The following is a 20,735-nucleotide window of genomic DNA, read 5'->3' as shown; positions in this document are numbered from 1 at the left end:
TTGGTCCTGGTTTAACAAATGACTAAATACTAAATGTTTTAGCACATCAGAAGTAAATTTTCAACCTCAAATTTTCAGCCCCAGGTCTTTGAAACAATTGCTTACACAACTTTTCTAGTCTGACAGAACCAGACTTGCTGAGCGGGTCACGTTACATATCAACTCTACCACAAAATGAAAAGCATACCGTATCTGTCTATGACTGGACTTATAAATCAATCGCCAAATAATTTTTTCTACCATATTTCTTCTTTCCTCTTCGGTTCCACATTTGAAATCCACCTCTTTCGCGTCTCTCAAAAATCGTTCAGGGTCCATGCCTGCCTGAGTATAATCCTCACTCAGGCAGTTTTCATCTGAGTACAAGTCCTCACTAGGAAAAAAAGTCTTTCTGATCTTTCGTTTTGTAGATGTAAACATTTTCTTTGGAGGAACAGGATTCTCCAGGTGATGTTTGAATTTTTCCACAATAACTTTATGTCCTCCTGGGTAATCAAGAGGTCCAATTAAATGCAGTCCAGAAGCAAAGTGGAAAGCATCTCTGGTGAGGCTTTGGAAAATCCGTTCCCTCAGCTCTTCTGACACCTCTGAGAGAACATCCACATTTAATTCTCCTGTTTCTCTCAAAAGTAAGATCAAAATCTCATGGTGTTCTTCCAAAAATGTTTCTCTGACAAGATGCAGAGTTGGTCTGTCTGCAGATTTTTCAATCACTTTCCAAAGAAGTTTGCTGAGAAAGTTTGTTTCCTGTAATCCGGGGTTGTTTGACCAGGATGGACTTTGTTGGAGAACCTTTTTTTCATGTTTAAAAAAAACAAAAAAAAAACGTGAGCTGTAAGCTTTCGTTACTCATCTGTGTTGAGCTGAGCTAAAATGTCCAAATGATTTCTGTGTGAACTGACCGGAGAATTAACTGATCAGTTTGTGATGTCATGGACTCTATGACATCACAAAGTCATCCTAAGCAGGGCCTCATGACACAGACATCATTTGAAGTCATGCTGAAGACATCATTGTCAGCAGCATGGCAACTGTTGCTAGGGGTAATAGTAGCACGCAGTGAGCATGCGCTATGAAAAACAATAGAATCTGTGGGCAGTAAATACATTATTCCCACAAGTCTGAATTGGAAGTGAGGGACGTGTGCATCCACTGGTTTACCAGTGGATTTGCTGGTTTCAGAAGGGTTTGACCAATTTGCAGTCCCATATTCACTGCATCGGCTTATTTTGGTGAGAGCAAAATGAATCGTAGCAACAAAAAAAAAAAAAAAAGAGTATTACTCAAGTAAAAGAAAAAGGTACAGTGCTGTGAAACTACTCTAATAAGTACTTTTTTTTTTTTCAAAAAAGTTACTCAAGGAAATGTAACCAGATTTACCCAATTTTGAACATAGGCAACATCAGTAGCCTATAGGCTACTTGTTAACAAGCTCTAGGTGCTGTATTGTTATCAGCATCCAACAGCATTTGAACTCAGTCGGTTAGTTTGGTTGAAAAACTGTGCAAAGTTCTTTGCATTTTGCTGGTTTGCTGCCATAAATCTAACATCATTACATTTTATTTCCAGCCCCATAATTCTATTTATAACTTACATTGCTGACAGCCTATCTGATAATCTAAAACGCTTGAAAACATATTAGTAGAAAAACAAATAACAGTGAAACTTACAAATGTCCAGAAAGAGAAATAGGAAACACTCCATGAAAGACGTAAACAGGCTGCAGACAATCAATTGGTCTAATGTAAATTCACTCTCCAAAGTGCTGCTGCAATAAAATTGAACACTAGAGGGCAATGTTTCACTTCACTCAAGAAGCTTAGTGAGATTTTAATTTAGGTCATTTTAAACATTTCTTAGATAATAAACAGTGTTTGAATTTGTGTCAATGCAATGGCAAGAACACATTGTTTAGGAATTCTAGCTGAATCTACAGACGAACTCATAAAAAAGTCAAAACTGATAGTCAAACCTTGCTGTGTTTGTTTTGCAAATGCTGTTTATACCTATTTTTAATTTAAAATGTGAACAACACAGTTTTAACTTCATACACAACTCCCTCTACCTGACATGCATTTATTTTTAATATTTGTCCTGAACTTTAGTTTTTTTAAAACTCGCTCAATTTATACTTTGCTTCTTTGATTTCACAACACTTCTGTACACAACTTGGAAGTAGTTTATAACAAACTTTGTGCACCATCAATCCAGTGTTGAATTTTATGCAGTGTGCTAAATAGTTCATTTGCAGGATGACAATGAACTGATGTGTTTATAATTGTTGAAGCAAATCTCAAAGTTTTGCTTTTTTTTCTTACCTGATAGAATCAAGAAATTGAGGAACTGACCAAGATCTGCGACGAGCTGATCGCCAAGCTGGGAACGGAATGACAGACGTTCGGTGATACTCACTTCATCAGCTCCCATCTGCTCAAATTCAAGATTTTTTCGTACAGCAGCAGCATGTGATATAAATCCTCCACATCAGCACAATTTAGCAATTTTGTTGCAAAAGCTACAAGATATCATCAGACGTCTATCATTTTCACCATTATAATTACCAAATGTTTAAAGAATAAGTATCATCCTAAGATGTAAAGACTTGTTGTTGATCGTTTGTGCATTGCTGTTGTTTTTAAATCTAAGAATTTCCATAATTTTTTACCGCATGTGTTCAGAAACTGAGGGAGAGGACGACACAGCTCCTTCTTCATCCCAGCACACTTTCATTGGAATGAGCTCTGTTTGAAGGCTGCAGAAAACATATTTATACCGAGTGCCTGAATTGATTGAATTTTATTATTTTCTCTGCAGACTTCTTACTTCCTTTTCTTTTGATGTCGTTTATAAATATATATATATATTCGAACTTTGCAACATTTCCCAAAATGTACATTGTTTTCTCTGATTTCTGAGTATGGAGCATTTCTTTGATTTGACCATATTCTTATTATGCAGTAATTTTACCCATGTGCCATATTGCTTTTTTTTATTACTAAACTTTCCTGTGTGAGAAAAATCTCCCTTTTTTTTTCTGGTTTTCTGTGAGTCAAGATGTTGCTGATGTGACTCCTTTTTTTTCTGCTTAGTTCATGGATAAACCTTAATTTTCTCATTTCAAGCTGTTGCCAACTTGTACTGTATGCAGTATATTCCTGTCTGATCAATATATTTTGAAACCTGAATGTGTTTGCAGTGGCTATGGCTTTCCCTGTGGTTCATAAGGTGTTGAAGACAGATGTTTACCTTTTACTCTCGTTAAAAAACCATCCAGCTAATTTTGTGGCAAGAACTTGAAGGAGCTGTTGTCTTCAGCCTTGGCATATCGCACAAAAATGACAGATTTTTGTATGAAAGCCTTTTGCTTCTGCACAATCGGATGCCAAATATCACGGTGACCTGAGGCGGACTTTGGTGTGACTCCATGTCCTGTCGTGATGTCGTACTCGCTTGAAGCTGCTTTTCAAAGAAAGTCCATTGTTGTGGTAAAATCTGTATATTTTATACTTAACGGAAAGAACATTCAGAGTTACGTCTCTAATATTTGTAAATGTAAGAGCGGAGTGTGTCCTGATTGTATGTTAACTGCTATATTTTGTGAATTCCTGAATAAATGGATAAGATTTAATAATATGTCAATACTTTTTCTAAAACTGTTTAAAGGGACTGCTGGGAATTTTAAAGTGAGGTTCTGTGAAAAGGTTAAAGATGGTTAAGGAAGTATCTCACAGTATCTTCATTCAGAATAAAACTAGATTAGTTTGATCTAGAAACTGAAACTAACAGATAGTCCAAGACGGGAAACTTCTACCTTCATTTCATAGCTGTTCATGCAAAGACTTTTTGTTTTATTTCTTTCCATCAGCATAGAAGCCTGTCATATTCTATTCATCATGTGTCTCACAGGAAAGATCCCTGGATCCAAGCTATTTGGAGTATAAAACATCATCAGTATATTAAGCTATGTGATGAAAACAGCGGCGCATAGGCAAACAGAATCATTCTTTTAAAAATGAACCAAATGCTAAATCTTTGGGGGGGTTTTTGCACACAATATCTTGAATCAAAAGCCTAAAAATAGCTCTGTTTTTAAAGCCCTGAGGTGGCTGTTTTTCCTCAGTCACGTGTGTACCCCAAGGTGATAATTGACTAAACATAACATCCTATCTAAATCCTTTTTATGTCAACACGGTGAATACGTTTACATTTTGTGTAATTTCAGAAAACCAGTGTGGTTGAGTAATGTTAATGAGTTCAGGCTTTGCTGCTGGGTGTTTAGTCTGCTTCAGTATTTCCTAGCTCTGCAGGAGCATGGCTGAAGCACAAACTCTTTTTGTTGTTGTTGCTTTTCTAGTCTCAATCATTTAAAGTTAGAAATGTGACAAAGGGATGAAAAAGTGGTACTTTGCTACCAATTTTATTTGCTTTTTTTTGATAAATGGTACATTATGGGCTTAGGAAAAGGTCCACACTCTACTGAAGATATTTCTAATAAACAATCTCTAAACTTGCAGCTGTAAAGCTTGCTGAACATGTCTACATTGTGCCGCTTGTGTTCTTTTATTGAAACATGTAATTTACCACAGTCACTAAATGTGAGAACAAACTCAGTTTTTGCTTCTACAAAAGACTGAAAATAAAAGTTTATGTCTGACACGTGAATGCGTGCAAATGTATAATTAAAATCATTTTATAATTATACGTTTGGTTTACAAATGCACATAAAATTTGTTATTTTCGGGGATTTAGCATGTCACAAACCTGTCATTTTTTCCTTGCGTGTTCTTCCCACATGGGGGCGTCCTAGAACAGCTTAGGGTGACTAATCACACACATTGTTCGGGTGTCTGAAGAGGAGAGAGGACTTTCGCTATACCTTTATTTACTCACTATATAAATCCAAGGCAAGAATACAGAAACAGATACTTGCCATATTTCTTTTTTTTTCTGTCTGTGTTTACTTATTTGACTAATGGCTGCTGCTTTGTGCCCAAGTTAAATTTGTGAAATTATTATAATTATATTAAATATTTTTAAAGTTGTCTGTCACTCGTGAATCTGCGACTAGAAGAATAACTACGGATTGGTAATTAATAATCTATGCTTTAATTTTCATGGTTTTGATTATAAAGTGTATTTGTATTATAAAAAGTACATATTTACAAAGGCAACAAAAATACCTTAATCTGATGTAAAAGCTCCGGACTTCACTAATTCAGAGTTCCTGCTTTAATAGCATTTTGATGCAAATCGTGACTTTCCGGAATAAATCAGGAGGCAAAGCGGGAAACGATCGAGTCCTCCTCCTATAGATGTTCCACGGTGTTTTGTAACCCTGGTGATTAGAGCGGAGGGGGCGGGGTCAGGATGCTGAGGCGGCCCTTCATTGGCTGTCCGTGATTTTGAGGAGTGGGTTGGGACAGAGCTGCCAGCTGTGCGGGGAGTCCAGATAAAGCAGCCTGGAAAGTACTTATGGGACAAAGAACCACAGTTTCTTACTCCATCCTCTATCACCGGTTTGAAGCCAGGGTTCTGGAGGGTTCGGTCTGCTCGTTCTTCTGTATCTTCACAGTAAGTATTTTCACTTTTTACATTCTTCCAACTGTGCAAAACCCGCACTCGGGGATTAATGCCTGATACCCTTTTGTAATTTGAGAACAATTTTGTGATTACCCTCCCTTTAGCAATTTAAACATTACAAAAGTCCGCTTTAAAGCTGTTAATTATGCTATTTTAATGTAACGTTTAAATTTTTTACATTTTGTGCTCATTTAGACTTCAAAATTAGAAAATGAGCTAATAAATAAAACAGGGCTACATTAACATCACTCTTTTAGCCATGTTAGCCATCTGCACTATTGCATGTAATTTTTGCTTTTATGCTACTTGTAGTGACTTGCTAAACTATTCACACTCTTAACTTTGCCACATTTTGTCACAAACGTTAATGTATTTCATTGGTTTCATTGCTGACAGTGCAGCACAAAGTGATGCCTTATTATGAGGAGAAAAAAACAGAATACATGATCTTTAATCCACTTCTACTAATAAAAACATTAAAAGTGTAGGATGTCATTATTCCCCCCCATTACTCTGTTACACCTAAATAAAATCTTGTCCAGCCATCTGCTTTCAGAAGTCACTGAATTAGTCAACAATTCACTCAAATTATCAGTGTATATTTTATTATATTATGCTTAGAATCCAGCTGTCATGTGAAGAACTGAAATCGCTTTTGTTTGTTGTTGGTTTTTTCAAATATTAGCTTACAACACATCACAGGTGCAGAAAATTATTACAACTACGGTAAAAACATAATAAAAATAAATAAATCTAAGCAGAATTTGGGGTGTTTTTGTTAACGCCAACAGAGGAAGAAGTCTTTTTATCTGATGGCGATTACAGAGAGGATTGAAGCAGAGTTCAGTTATTTACAGTATTTCATACTTTGAACATATAAAACAGCTCTATCTGAAAGATTGTCTAAAAATGGAAAGACTCTATCTATCTATCTATCTATCTATCTATCTATCTATCTATCTATCTATCTATCTATCTATCTATCTATCAAGTCAAACATGTTCTCTATTAAGCATTAAAGTTGCTTCTGCTGCCTGTACTGATATTTAAGGGAGATAAAGCACATGTTTTACTTTGACTCCCAAGTGACGCCCCACGCAGTTTCACAATTTATTGACCTTTCACCCAAGGAGGTGTTTGTACAAGCGCCTGCAGTTTGTTGGGCTTTCACGATGACGTCAACTCGGAAAGCTTCACCCCCCCCCACCCTCATCCCTCCTCAAACCATGTTTAAGGATGAGGAAGTCCCCTCCTAACTTTCCTCTTTCCATGCCTTAACTCCCCCAGGTATTTTTGGTCCCAGAGCTGACGAGTTCAGAGTTTTTCACGAAATGTTAAGATTGACTTCAGTTTTCTCTCTGAACTGGAGTTCAGAGAGTTCAGATCGGCCTGAGGGTCCAGATCAGCAGATGAAGAGACAAGCAGCAGCCTTTCTTCAGGAGCTCACATTTGCTCCCAGTTAAGCTGCCAGACAGATTCAGAGACCTGCTGCTTCTCATTGTTAACAAACACACTCCAAATTCTGCTTAGAAGCATTTTCACCTCTTAAATAATAATAAAAAAAATTGATTCTGAATTTACATGTATCAGCAGAATGCAAAATATATTTTATGGAGCAATGTTTCAGTTCGGTCAAACTTGTTACAAAATACTTGAGCTGTGGTAAAAATTTGATTCTATACTCATGGCTGGATAGAGGCAGTGGAATAATGCCTTTTGGAAAATTGATAGCCACACCAAAATCTTATAAAGATTGCCTTCAATCCCTGACATTATAGACAAAAAGTACCACAAACCACGGTTCAACCGAGAAAGACCTCCAGAAAGAGCTGGCGACAGCAGTTTTGTAAAGATGATCATAAAAGTCATATGCCTTTGTATCTCCCTCCAGATAACTCATCTTTTCCACGTTCCGTCCCCATAATGGTGAGCCGACTTTTACTGGCTTTGCTGTGCGTGTCGGCGCTGAGCACTGCCCAGTCAGACGCCGGCAAGCCTGTAATCCAGCTCCGCCTCGGGGGGGAGAAGAGGAAACACTACGAGGGTCGGGTGGAGGTTTTCTACAATGGAGAGTGGGGGACGGTGTGCGATGATGACTTCTCCATCTCTGCTGCGCAAGTGGTGTGCAGAGAGCTGGGCTTCATGGATGCTGTGTCCTGGGCGGCCTCTGCCAAGTTTGGGAAAGGGGAAGGTAAGGAAGAACGGGTCTGTTGTCAGAAAGTCCCCTAATCCAGTAGGACCAAGTCAAGATTTCCTGAAAGCCAACCAGAAGAATCAGAGTCAGACTTTTTACAATGGTGTGTGTGTGTGGGGGGGGGGGGGGATTACTTTGTCACCCAGCCGCATACATTTGAAGGCAGGCAGCACACGTCTGCGTTCAGCTCCAGGTTTTCCACGGAAATCTCTGAATGGCTTCCAGGTTTTCCGCGTCTGAGTGGTAATCCTTTCTGGCGCTGGGTTTCTCATCAGACGTGAGGCGGGGGCACGTCAGTCCGTTCAGAGCGGGGAAAGACCATAACCCAGACATAATCTCACCTCCGTTTTGCTTTTCTTTTTTTTTGTTTTTAACTTTCCAACCTATACAGTTTCCTCTGTTGCCGTAGGAACGCTGATGACATCCCCATCTCTGTGAATGTTATAGATGCTGGTGGTCCTGCCAGTCATAAATTCAGTCAGGACTACAGAAGCAGAGTAATCAAGTTTCCAATTAACTTCATGAAGCACAGCAGTCATTGTGGAAACTTTGGTTGCTGCGTTTCTGAACCTAAGCAGGTCTATGCACTTATTCGTGTAGATATTGTGGCTGACAAGCAGTAAATCTTTATACTTACAATGTCTGGATTGAAAGACAGCATATACTTTAAGAAACGTCTTTCTGTTTCTGGCCGAGTGATGAGAAAAAAAAGCCTCATATCACGTTATGTATGGAATTTCTGGCATTTAGAGGTAGAGAAACTCTTAGTTTACGTCATGTTTATCCTTCATCATCCACCAACAATAAAAGAGAAGAGAAAAAGGTTCCTTAGGTGTTCAGAATAGCCAGTTTGTGTTTTTTGTCTTGCTGAAAACACTCAGCGATCAAAATTGCATCCCTCTCTACAGTTTTTGTTTTTCACACCCTATGAACAGTCCCACATTTTGTCATGTTATGTGATGTGCAGTTGTTGGTTTCCTGCCTCCCTTAGTGGTTTGCATTCAGCTGCAAAAAGACCAGTTCTGGTCCCGTCTGACCGGAGCACATCCAGACGCCTATTTTCTATGTCCTCTGCATGATTTAAAGAAAACTGCAGACAGCAGTTCTTCTGGCTTTCTGCCAATAACGGCTTTATTGATGTGGTACTTACACAAATGGCGTATTTGTTTTAGCGCGACAATAGTTGTCCATTTTAAATAAATTCATCCTAACCCTGACCACGAGCTGTGAGACTTACCATCGCATACCTTGGTGGGTATGAAGTGGGGCCATACTCTTTCCATTTTTGGATGACAGGATAAACATAGTTGATCCAAGATTGGAATGTTGTTTTGCAACCTAACTCTGCTTTTAACTTCTTCACAACTCTGCTCCTGGCCACTCTGCTGCCTGAAGACTGAGCATCATCTGCCCCAACCTTTGTTCACAGATATTTACAACAAATTAAACTACGCAGTTTACTCTGCGTAGCAATCAGCTGACTTCTGAAACCAACCTTTAGTCTGTGTTGGTCTATCACACGAAGCCCAAGAAAATACTTTTAGGTTTTTAGTTGTGTCATGACAACATATGAAAAACGTGAGGGTTGTGAATAGATTTGTATTGCATTCTATAAGCAATACTCCTACACTGAAGATGGACATTTACAAAAGATTTTTGTTTTACGCTATTTATAACTTTTAGTGCGACTCCACGGGAGTACTGTCCAGTTTAGTTTGAGTATTTCTTGGCTGCCTTTTTGCAATTACAGCTCATTATCAAAATGAATGACTCCACTCAACAGTCCATGTTAAGGCCTCTGAAAAAAAAAATCTAAATTGTGGTTTTACCACAGCACTAATCACGGATACTTTTTGTTTAAAAAGTCCATTGAGACTTTGCTGGATCTCGCCCTGTGGCAATTAAAGTCCAGACTTGTACTATGAGTTCTTCCATTGTTCTTCCAAACAGCAATACTCAGGGAGAAGGGTGGACGACCACGTAACGTGCAGTCACTGTGTTGGTATGATCGCAACGTTCTTCAGAAACACTCTGAGGCCGTTAAAAGGAAGAGCGGCACGTTGAGCGCTCCCACGAGTACAGCTGTGTGGTTTTCCTCACGGCTGATTCAGATCTGCCAGCTGTGCGGCGGAGGACATGCACCAGTCCGACTCTGGCTGGTTATGTCAGGGAACAAACACGGCGGCACGTGAGCGCACGTCTTTTTCTGGGTGACCTCAGTGGAAGCACCAAGAAAAGAAAACCGCTAAAGAGAGCAGTAATTGTTGGCTTTTAGTTCAAGTTGAACAGAGTCTCAAAGAAGCAGATGATCAATTCAGGCACAAATATGACCTATGAAAGATTATTGCTGCTAAATTTTCTGGTATTGTAGTGATATCTAGACTTGTCAGGTTATCAGTGATCTTTGCACCTCTTGTCAGGTTATGTAGGCTTTACGTTTCTCAGAAATCAACTGTCTGAACGCCTGAGATTTTAAGAAAGTGTTGGCTCCTTTAAATCAGGACTAAAAATATTACAGTTTTCAAATGAAAGCCAAAGATTACTTGATCAGTTCCTTTTTTAGAATTTCTTGCTATTTAAGTGACACCTAAACTTACTCTTACTGCATTTCTTGTTATCTGCATCTCCTTGTTTTCATGCGAAGCACTTCGAATATACCTTGTGCACAAATAAACCTGCCTTCGTCTTCTCTTGCTGCAGGTCGCATCTGGCTGGACAACGTGCACTGCACCGGCGCAGAGAAGACCCTCGCTCAGTGCGAGTCGAACGGCTTCGGAGTGTCTGACTGCAAGCATTCAGAAGACGTCGGGGTGGTGTGCTCTCAGAAACGCATTCCGGGCTTCAAGTTCATCAGGAACCAAGCCGTCGGTGGGGAGGTAGGTTCACGTAGGCCGCTGTTGTACAAAAAAGGCCAAATATGTGATAAATTATTAACACCTCAGCGGTGCTCTAAGCCTGGTTCAAGTACACACATGTAACCTGGACAGATGTTCTCTGCGTTGGAAAACGATAGCAGACAGGCTTCGGATGAAAGAAAACCTTATCGCAGTAAAACATCTTCCAATCGCTCAAAGTCAAGTTTTATTTTCAAATCCGTCCAACTTTCCTCACTGGGATTTTATTGCAACATTTTGGTGCATTTATGATCTTATCTTTTAAAGAATGAAACGTATTGTGTAACCTGAGCTGAAACCTGCTGAAGTATCACCAGACATCACATTTCAGAAACAGTAAACATGCAAATTGTTGTTTCTTGCATGAAACACAGCAAGTCGTTTTTAGCCTGAAGATGCTCCCTGTGTCCCACATTATAAGTGTACACACCAGAGCTCCACTATGCAGCCTGGGAGATCATGGCGATGAGTCAGAGAGAAGGAATACCATCCGGTCTGCCTGTAGAGAGCCCCTCTGCGCCGGACGGAAAGTCAGCGTGGGCCTGTGAACGTGACAGTCGGAGAGGGAGGGAGGCGATGCAGACATTCCTTCAGCTCGTCCAAAAACAAGTGACTAAAAAAGCTGCCATTTAAAACTGAAGCAGCATTCGTTGGCAGCTTCAAAGAGAGGCAGTGCTTTCTCACTGAACTCATGCTTGGCCTTCTTTGTTTGTTTGTACTTGACGGAGGGCGAAGGAGTGGCTGCGTCACAAGCCTCCACGGCAGCCAGAACAGTGAATATGTTTTCGTCAAGGTCCAGTTAAGGCAACATACCCAGCGGAGAAAATGTGAAGACCTTGTTTGTTTTTCCACCGCCTGCTTCAGTGTTGGGAATGAAGGAAATGAGGAGAGGTGAAATTTAAATGTTTATTCCTGCATTTTTTTACAGGTTGTACATGATGATGGTAGCACCTCCTCGTCCTCTACGTGATCAGTATACTTAGGCATGTTAGTGCAGTTCACTCCCCCGCCCTGCAAATATTTCCTCAGTCCAACCAAAGTCTTTTAAGTTACAGAGGAGAGGAAAGGGAAAAAGGTGTAGCTACACCTTTCTCGGTTTGCTTGAAGCGACGGTAGCAATGAGCAACCCTGTTCCAGCAACCTGTTTATTCACAGCATGAATTGACACTCTGTGTTCAGTCTGGAAAGTGAACAGCTGTGGGCATTACCACAAGGATGAAAGCATTCATAAGTTTTCATATCCCCCGAACTCTCCCACAGGCAACAGGGACAAACTTTAATGAAGCTTTTATTGCAACTTTGTGTGAAAGACCAGCACAAGGCAGTAGTTCATAATTGCAAAGTGGAAGGAAATTGTCGCTTTTTTTGTGTAAAAAAAAATTTGTGTGTAATTCATGTTGGCTTAAATCCATCTGCTCTGTATAGAGGTTTTTGTAAATAAGAAGTATCTGGAAACCCAAGGAAGACACCCGACAGGTCAGTGATGGCGCAGAAGACATTTAAGCCTCAATGAGACATGGCTGACAACTTAAACTGTCAGGGCTGGGCAAACAGGGCATTAATCATTGAAGCAACTAAGAGTCTTAACAAATCTGGTCTTTATGAAAGAGCTGGAAGAACAAAGCTGTTACTGAAATGAAGCCACAAGTATTCCAGTTTGAAGTTTTCCACAATCCATCAAGGCCACACAGCAATCACCCAGTAAAAGGTGTTCTGGTCAGATGAGACCATAATGGAGTCTCATTTTTGTGCGTATACAAAACGCCTTAATCGAATCGGGAATATGTGGCAAGACTTGAAAATTGCTGCTGCTCACTGATGCTCTCCATCCAACCTGAGCTCGAGCCAACCTGAAAAGAAGGTCTAGTGAGTCTTTAAATGGAAAACTGGTAGAGACGTAACTCAAAAGAGTCGCAGTCGTACCTGCAGCAATAAGTGATCCTGACACAAAGGGGCTGAACAGATGCACTCGTTTCGCCTCTCTCATTTTGTTTCGTGACAAACTTTGAGTTGGTAAAATCCCATTAAGCTACGCTGGACTTTGGTGTTGTATCGTGACAGAGTTTGGAAAAGTTCAAGGGGTGTGACTTAAAACGGTGCGAGTGAACTCAAAGCACATTCATCTGTTGGAAAGGCCCAGACAGAATGGCAAGACTTGAAAGGTGATTTCTGGTGAATGCTGTCCATCCAGTTGGACTTGGGTTGAGGTACTTTTCAATGAAGAATGGAAAAGAACTTTCAGTTTTTAGAAGTGGAAACTGGTAGAAATTGACCCAATAGAGAGACTCAAAAGTGGAGTGTATCCTCTTAATTCATAATTAGACAATTAAGCACCCCTTTGAGATCGTCCACTACATAAAATCCCACTGAAATACATAGATTTTTGCGGGTGTAACATTTGAAGACTTCAAGGGGCTGGAATACTTTGCAAGGCGCTGCGTGTTTTCATAATTTTAAGACAATTAGTTCACGTTATGTCTCTCAGTTTGAACAAAGCCTCCAGTTATTCATTACTGACAAAATGTTAAATGCCATCGGCCTTCGACGGTTACCCAACACCCCTAAAAGAACAATAGACCGATCATTCCTGAGCTTCAGAACCAACTTTACAAGCCACATCTGTGACCCAGCACTGTTTCCACATTAATCTGCATTAGTTACTTGCAGTACACAGATTTAATTTGGTCTGTGCAGCTCAATACAAGTGTTGTTATGACTAATCATTTGTTTCTTATAGCGTAAGGAATTCATGACGACTGGTGCTGTGGTCGGACTGATTGTCAGCAGGAACATTTTTCCCCTAATTTAGTCGAGATAATCCAACCAGCTGTGCAACGCTGTGATGTTCCGGTTGGAAAAACACAGTGCACAGTGGGATGTGTTATTTTAGTATAATTAGGGGTTTGTAGCACAAGTTTGATAGCAGTTATCCTGAGAGGATGTTTTTGTTTTCCAAGATGCTTGTGTCACAGCTTAGGTGTGCAATCGTCATGTCATGCTGACACTGTGAGCCAAAAAGAGGCGTCTGATGGAAAGGTGCGCGCGCTTTGATTAAAAGTGCAGTAAGATTTCACAGAAAGCATTCCAGGTGAAGAGGTCCTTCAGATAAGTTTTAACTTGACAAAATTTCAGTGTTATTTAATATCTTTTCACCTCTTAATAAGGAAGTTATTCTTTCTGAGTCAGAAAAGAGACACATGCTACTTAGAACCACAACTCCCTCACTCTGCGTGTAATTACTGCAAATGATTTGTCTTATTCTTGATTTTATCTATGCTGTCGCTTACTTTATGCAAATTTTACACCTATTTTTTGGTTGCCTTTATTTTCTTGTTTCTTCTTATTATTATTATCATTATTACCTTACTGTGTTTTAGCAGGAAAGTAAAAAAAAAAAGAAACAGCTATCAGAATGTGAAGAAAATACGTAGAGACAGAAATCGAAACTGCGAAAGTTGGCAGAGGGGGAACGTTTTGTTCCCAAATCGACGAGTTAAAAGTGAGCTGCACAGGCAGCTGCAGTCTGCAACCAGAACATGTTTACTTGAACCAAACAGTCACACCAGGATTCATCAATCTAATTTAAGACAGTTGTTGTAGTAGGAGGATACACCAGTTTTTATTCTCATGATTACGGCTGGAAACCTGAGCAGGGGCTAAGCTCGCCTTCAGCACGTTGAATTGAAAAAGCTTTTGAGGAAGAGACTGACTGAGGGGAGAAAGGGCGATTTATGTCAGGAGACTCCAGTACAGGCTGTCTGGAAGGCTGCTACCACATGTTCAACAGCTGGATCCTCCCATGGCCCGAGCGTCTTAGAACAGCCAAGCTGAGGACTTTCAGATTGGAGTTTTATGACTCAGTGTCTTCACATGGTGCTCCCTCTGTGCATGCGGTGTATTCCTAGGAAGCTGCAGATGTGATTCAAAGCTAAAACATTCATGTTGCACAACTAGAACCACGCTAATGTAACTGTTCCTTTGGAGATAAAGCGGTGCATTCGTATTGCAACGGTAAGAGGTTCCACGTTTTAGCATAAGAAAATATCATACGAGCAAGTTTTATAGTCGGTTTTGTGAGAGAACATTTTATGTTACTGCATATGAAACCATGTGCTGCATATTGTACACAGGAACCACGCCTCTGAAAACAAATGAGATGCATCTACTTGTGAAAGTGAGATTTTACTGACTTTAATTAAACTCCTCCAGCTCCACGTTTGACAAATTCATCAAATTTTGTGCTGCAGTTTAGCAATTCCCCTCCAAAATGACTTTTCTTTTTTTAATTTTTCCTGCCAAGATGGAAGCAGGACGCCCTGATGGACTTTCCAGATGCGGAGCCTATCACTTAGCAGCCACGTACGTTTGGCAGATCGAGGTCCCAGTGGGGCAGGAATTGGGGCGGGGCAGATGTGAAAGTCATTTCGGAGGTCTCTGGCTTTTCATCTAAACCCAAGCGTGATCAGCGTTCGTACTTGCCAGAGCTTTGCGATGTGGGCTGGACGGCAGCTGAATGGGTGGGCATTTCACTCACGTGTTGCCGAACGTGCTGCAGACGGCACGGGAGGCTGATTAGACTGGAAGAAACGCACAGTAGTGGAAGCATTAGTCAGACACTGGCTAGACCACAGCCTCATGTTCACACACCTCCGTTCTGAGGGAGACCCGGTCGGAAAAACAAGCCTGCTCTTCATTTAGCGACTCCCAGAGCGCACTTCAAAGGCTGATCTGCTTTCTTCTCTGCCCTCAGTCACCACAGACAAACATGGACTAGGAAATTATTTTTAGGAATGCTTAGATATGAAGACTGTAGCAGTCACTGAGGTACAGTGAGAGTTGGCAAGCATGAAAAAATGTTTGTGAAATTTTACAGTGAGCTGATGCCAAACTAGACCTACTATGAGTCGCATATTTGTGCTGCATTGAGCAATTGTTTACACAACCCAATAAAAGTACTGAAGCTGTTCTTGCTCACACATGTTTTTGTCAAAAATGAGAAAAATGACTGTTATTGTTAACAGCGTGCCCTCACTGGTGGCCTCAGTTCACTACTGTGCTTAGACTCAAGTAATAACTTAGCAGAAATATGAAGAACTAAAAACTGATCAGATAATTGATCCTCATAGATGGATGATTGACTGATTTCAACACTCTTAATTTAAGTTCTTTTTTTTTTTTGAGATTTCACAAATTACAAACTATGTGGACGTATCCTGACATATCTGTAGATTAATGACTTCAGGTTTGATTAATATAATTTATTAAGCATTTTTACACTTATCTCATCTAAGGTGGTTCTAATACCAAAAAGGCAGCATATAATCACTTTTCAAACACAGGAGAGATTTCACAGTTCTTGTCGCATGTTTTAAAGAATCTGTTTAATTTTTTCAATCACAGTAATATCAGTCTAATTCCTCAAAACCGTGAACGACATTTGGTTAAATCCACTCCAGGCTCTTTTAAATTCACAGCCTTTTGGGTGGGGTAATTGCCGTATACCCCTGATCATGCCACCCTGGGCAGAAACCCAAACCCCTGTTACAAAAACTGCCATTGAACTGGTCTGATTTCTCTAATATAAATGTGAATATAAAAATACTGCCTTTATGTATCATTGCGCAAATGTCTTTCGTACATGTGTCCAGCTCAAGGTGTCTCTTTGTGCTGTGCCCTGCGGCTGAGCAGAGTTAAAAACGCTCTGGCCCGTACAGCTGGGGTGCAGCCAGGCGTATAATGCTGAGTTTATGCTCGGTGGTCAGGGTTCGGGAGGCTAGCGGGCGCCTGGACTGATCCCAGCTGTGCATATCTGTCCACCGCTCTTCAGTCTCACACATTCAGACAGCCAGTTTCCTCACTCTGAGCCAAACACAGCACTACTCAGAGCCATCCCAGTGCCCCGTTTCACACCTGGCCTCACACCTGCCCGGCATGTTTCTTTCAGTTCTTTTAATTTCACAACATTTTTTTTTGTGTTTTTAGTCTGTTTTATGCTTTTTGGGGAATTACCTCTCCAATCTGACTTCCATTACTGTTTGTTTTGAAGTTAAAACGAGGACGATAAAATAAAACCGATTAAATTTAAGAACACTGGTGCCTGATCCTGATCACGTATCTCAATCGTCCCTCCCACAGACGGAAAACACTCTGTCATGCCCAGACTACCAAGAATCCCTTCATGAAGGCGCAGCCTTTACCCCCTCCAACCACTGCGGTCAGTGGGAGGACCGGGGTCGCTCCCGAAGCTCCGGAGGCTCCTCCCGCTCTCTGCAGTCGTGAGCGTTCAGAGACCCTGCAGCCTCGAACATTCCCCGATGCTGACGCCATCCGCAGGAAACCACTCTGTGGGCAGATGTTTAATATTCTGGGAAACATGCCCGATTCTTCTCTTTTAGCCAAACTGAACTGCATGTTACAAAAGTACTGCAATCAGCAGTTATATATCGCAAAGCATCTCTTTTTTTGGAGTTGTTTTTGCACCTATGGTAGAACTTTACACTCAGTCAGGAGCAAACGGCAAAATCTGGCTCATGGTGGAAGTTTGAGCTGTTATCCCATAAAGGTCTAGAGGTTAAAGGTGACTATTCCCACTTGATTTAGGGGAAGTCAGGAAGCGTAACACTGATTGTTTGGATAACCGTTTCCTGACAACGTGAGCAGCTGGCTTTGTATAACCTTTAGGGAGAGAAAGGCTTTACTACCTTAAAAATACTCTAAAACTCTAAAACTGAACGTGTCTCTTGCTTCCCGTGAAATAATCCCATTTCTAGCATGAAGCGGTTTAATGTGCAGCACATGTGCAATCAGAGCATTTCACTGGAGTTCCCCCTGCAGCTTCAGCTCCGTCTTTCTTCCCAAGATGGTTTCACATTTCCGAGCAACAGTCAAAGGCTGTGCTGTATTTATAATATATCAAGTGGACGCCGTTTCAGCTGGTTGTATACCAGAGAAACTTATCCACATCCTCTAAATAACACTTTGCAGCCATTATAACAGATGGCAGTTTATTTGTGATCATGTTCCCTTTTGTAGTTACATAACCGTGTTTATAAGCAAACACTCTGGGGCTGGATAATCTCAGGGAAGGTTGGATGCCACGGGGCTCGATGGAACGTGGAGCTGCACGTTTTGCACAGCAGGTCGGAGGAATGTAGCTGACCGCCAGGCAGGTCTCGTGTGAGGAGATGAGAGGGTCAGATTACCTGAATATAGTCCGTTGGATTCAGTGGTTGCATGCGGCGATCAGCGCAATTACTGTCATGCCGTGTCCCGAAATAAAAACCAACATTTTGCTTTTGAGATGCATCCTTGCCTCAAAATGTTGATCGTACAGCGTTCACGGACGTCAACATGGCGGCTTGCTTATGATATTTTAGTTATTTGGCGAATTATCCAACCTTAAGATTGTAATTAATGACTTTAATAATGTGAATTTCTAATTAAAATGCCATAAATTGTAGCATAATGTTTGATCATATCTTTCTTTAGCTTAACAAATGCAGCACGAACCATTAAAAAAATAATTTTATAAATTTCTGTATTATAACATTTATAAAAAATATACAATAAAAGCCATAAACCATATAAATATATATTTAAAAAATCTTACATGTCATTCTAGTGCAAAATGATGATAAATACGGAAGTGTTGGAAATCCTGCTGCAGAGTCTGTCCTGATGCAGTATGTGTTTTATTCCTGTGTAGCATATGTCCATACAGTGTCATTTTTGTTGCTTGTTAATATTTTACAACAAATTTGGCCATTGTTGCATTGTATTTCTTCATGCCAGCTCAGCTTCGAAGACGTAAAACCAGACAGACAAGTAGGATGGAAAAGTCACGGTGATTGTGCAGGGAAGCAAAATAATTCAAAAGCTACATATTTTTGGTCAGACTTACCAAAACCTAAGCACAAATTTGTGGATAAACATTGAATTTGCAGTAGTAATTGTAATCAAAACGGGCGTTGCTGCACTGCTTATATAGAAAACATAACATAAAACTCTTATGCTATCTGTTATTTTTCCATCATAACCAAAAGTCAAGCCTCGCTTTGGGTTGCCTTTTGTCTAATGACAGCCTTTGCTTCGCTGGCCAGGGCTTGACGGTGCAGGTGGAGGAGGTGAGGATCAGAGCCACGTACTCCCACAGGAAGCGGATCCCCATCACCGAGGGCTTCGTCGAGGTGAAAGACGGAGGCAAATGGAGACAGATCTGCAACGAGGACTGGACTGAGATGAACAGCAGAGTCGTCTGTGGCATGTACGGTTTCCCCGGCGAGAAACATTTCAACGTGCGACCCTACAAGTGAGTGACGACACTGCGCCAGGGGGGAGGGTGTCTGAGTTTTAATTACGCTAATTTGCTGTAATGAAAGTCTACATGTTGTACGGTTTACTTTGGGTTACGTTAAAAACTGTTTTTTGGAACGAGTAAACACTGTGATGTACTATATATATAATGGATTCTTTAAAATTCACACGTTTTTTTTTTTAAAAGAAAGAAAGCTGTCATTTGCGGGCAGACTTGCATCCTACACGTGCTCTTTATGCTAAAAATACAGCATGTCTGGGATGTTGCTTACTCTTTTTCTGGGGTTGTTTTTCTGTTGGGTTTTGTAAGTTTTAGGTGTGTTTAGCCCAAACCAAACAGATGTTAGGAAACATTACACAATCGGCTTTGTTTACTCCGCCAGTCACTCACGCTTTCGTCCGTTTTCCACTCTCGAGGGCCCTGCAGATTGTTTCCCCTGTCAGAGGAAGCTTGAGCTGATGAATGATAGTCCTGGACGGGAACAACTGAGTGTACTGCAGCCTGAAAACGTGGTTCTGTTGGGTTTTATGTGTCTTTCTCTGTCTGCTCACATGGGCAACAGATTCAAACTCTTTGTGCAAACGAGCAAACACACAGAAGGAGCCTGATTTTTTTTTTTTTTTTTCAAAATATTTTTACAAGCACATTCAATTAAACGGTGACTCGGCCAGGTCTGCTGCACCTGTTTCTCCATGTGTTAATATTTTTTGACCTTCAGCAGGAATGTCTGAAAAAATCCACCCAGCAGGTCAGCGGAGGGCCCCACAAAAAAATATTTAACCTTAAGAAGCACATTAAATTGAAACACTGAGCAGCTATTCTTCTCATCGGATGAAAACACTTGTTTCAAGTTACGTTTCACCGTTGTGGAGTTTCACACTTCGGTAGGTGTGAGGCATCAAATTCAGTCCGCCTGCATACGGGAAAAATAACTATTAAGCAGCAGGTTTTTACAAAGTTGGTCCCAACGCACCATCAGATTGAACACATTTTCTGTATTCAGATCAGTTTGGAGCTCAGCGTGGAAAAGTTTCTTCAGGTTTCAGTAATTGGCTTGATTTTTCCTCAGGTGCAGCTCTACTTCAAAATCATCTCTTGGGGTTTTTAGTGACCCTTAACTTCTGACTTTCATTCATGTGAGACTTCAGGGGAATATTGAGAAATTCTCACAACAGACAATATGTATGAATGAATTGCACACAGCTAGAAATAAAACCAATTAAATAGCTTTTTAAAGCATTGCAAAGAATGCATCCTTCAACTTTTATATGCATCTCTTAAGTACCGTTGGAGGGCAGTGGTGCATTCACAAGTGCCTTAAATGTTGGAAAACCAAGATGATGATGTTGATGATGACCTCCGTCTCAAACACACGTGAATCAGATGAATGGTTTGTTATCAAGTCTCTGCAGAGCTGTAGCAGGGATGGATCCAAAGTGTCGGGACGGCACCCACATAGTTTTCACTGTTTCCTCCTCAGACTGTTGGCGAAGCGCCGCAAGAAGAACTACTGGGGTTTCTCCGTCAACTGCACAGGCAACGAGGCCCACCTGTCCGACTGCAAACTGGGCAAAGAGATCCAGCTCAAAGGCAACAACACATGCAGACGGGGCATGCCTGCCGTGATCAGCTGCATACCCGGACGGGCCTTTGCTCCCAGCGTCAGCGTGGGTTTCAGAAAGGCCTACAGGATGGAGGTTGGTCACATTATAAATTATTGGCTGCTGCGTTTATCAGCAAGAAAGTCTCGTGC

General features: G+C 40.8%; 2 protein-coding genes across 3 annotated transcripts in view; both read left to right on the top strand.

The window, feature by feature from the left end:
• tacc1 (transforming, acidic coiled-coil containing protein 1) overlaps positions 1-3,631 on the top strand; it is a 30,976-nt gene extending 27,345 nt beyond the window's left edge. For both annotated transcript variants that reach the window (XM_088005484.1, XM_015003616.2), the window contains exon 13: positions 2,326-3,631. In XM_088005484.1, the coding sequence (XP_087861610.1) occupies positions 2,326-2,391 (66 nt within the window). In that variant the 3' untranslated portion in view covers positions 2,392-3,631. The remainder of the gene's footprint in view (positions 1-2,325) is intronic.
• A 1,247-nt stretch (positions 3,632-4,878) lies between these two features.
• The window catches only part of loxl2a (lysyl oxidase-like 2a), a 25,408-nt gene continuing 9,551 nt past the window's right edge, over positions 4,879-20,735 (top strand). The window contains exons 1-5 of the mRNA XM_015003627.2: positions 4,879-5,571; positions 7,472-7,771; positions 10,475-10,650; positions 18,768-18,976; positions 20,463-20,679. Coding sequence (XP_014859113.2) covers positions 7,504-7,771; positions 10,475-10,650; positions 18,768-18,976; positions 20,463-20,679 — 870 coding nt within the window. The 5' untranslated portion in view covers positions 4,879-5,571; positions 7,472-7,503. The remainder of the gene's footprint in view (positions 5,572-7,471; positions 7,772-10,474; positions 10,651-18,767; positions 18,977-20,462; positions 20,680-20,735) is intronic.

Source organism: Poecilia mexicana, unplaced genomic scaffold, assembly GCF_051168715.1.
Source record: "Poecilia mexicana isolate PSO_F unplaced genomic scaffold, ASM5116871v1 scaffold_5, whole genome shotgun sequence".
Lineage (NCBI taxonomy): Eukaryota > Metazoa > Chordata > Actinopteri > Cyprinodontiformes > Poeciliidae > Poecilia > Poecilia mexicana.
The sequence above is the reverse complement of the archived record's forward strand: the minus strand, read 5'-3'. Positions and strand labels throughout refer to the sequence as shown.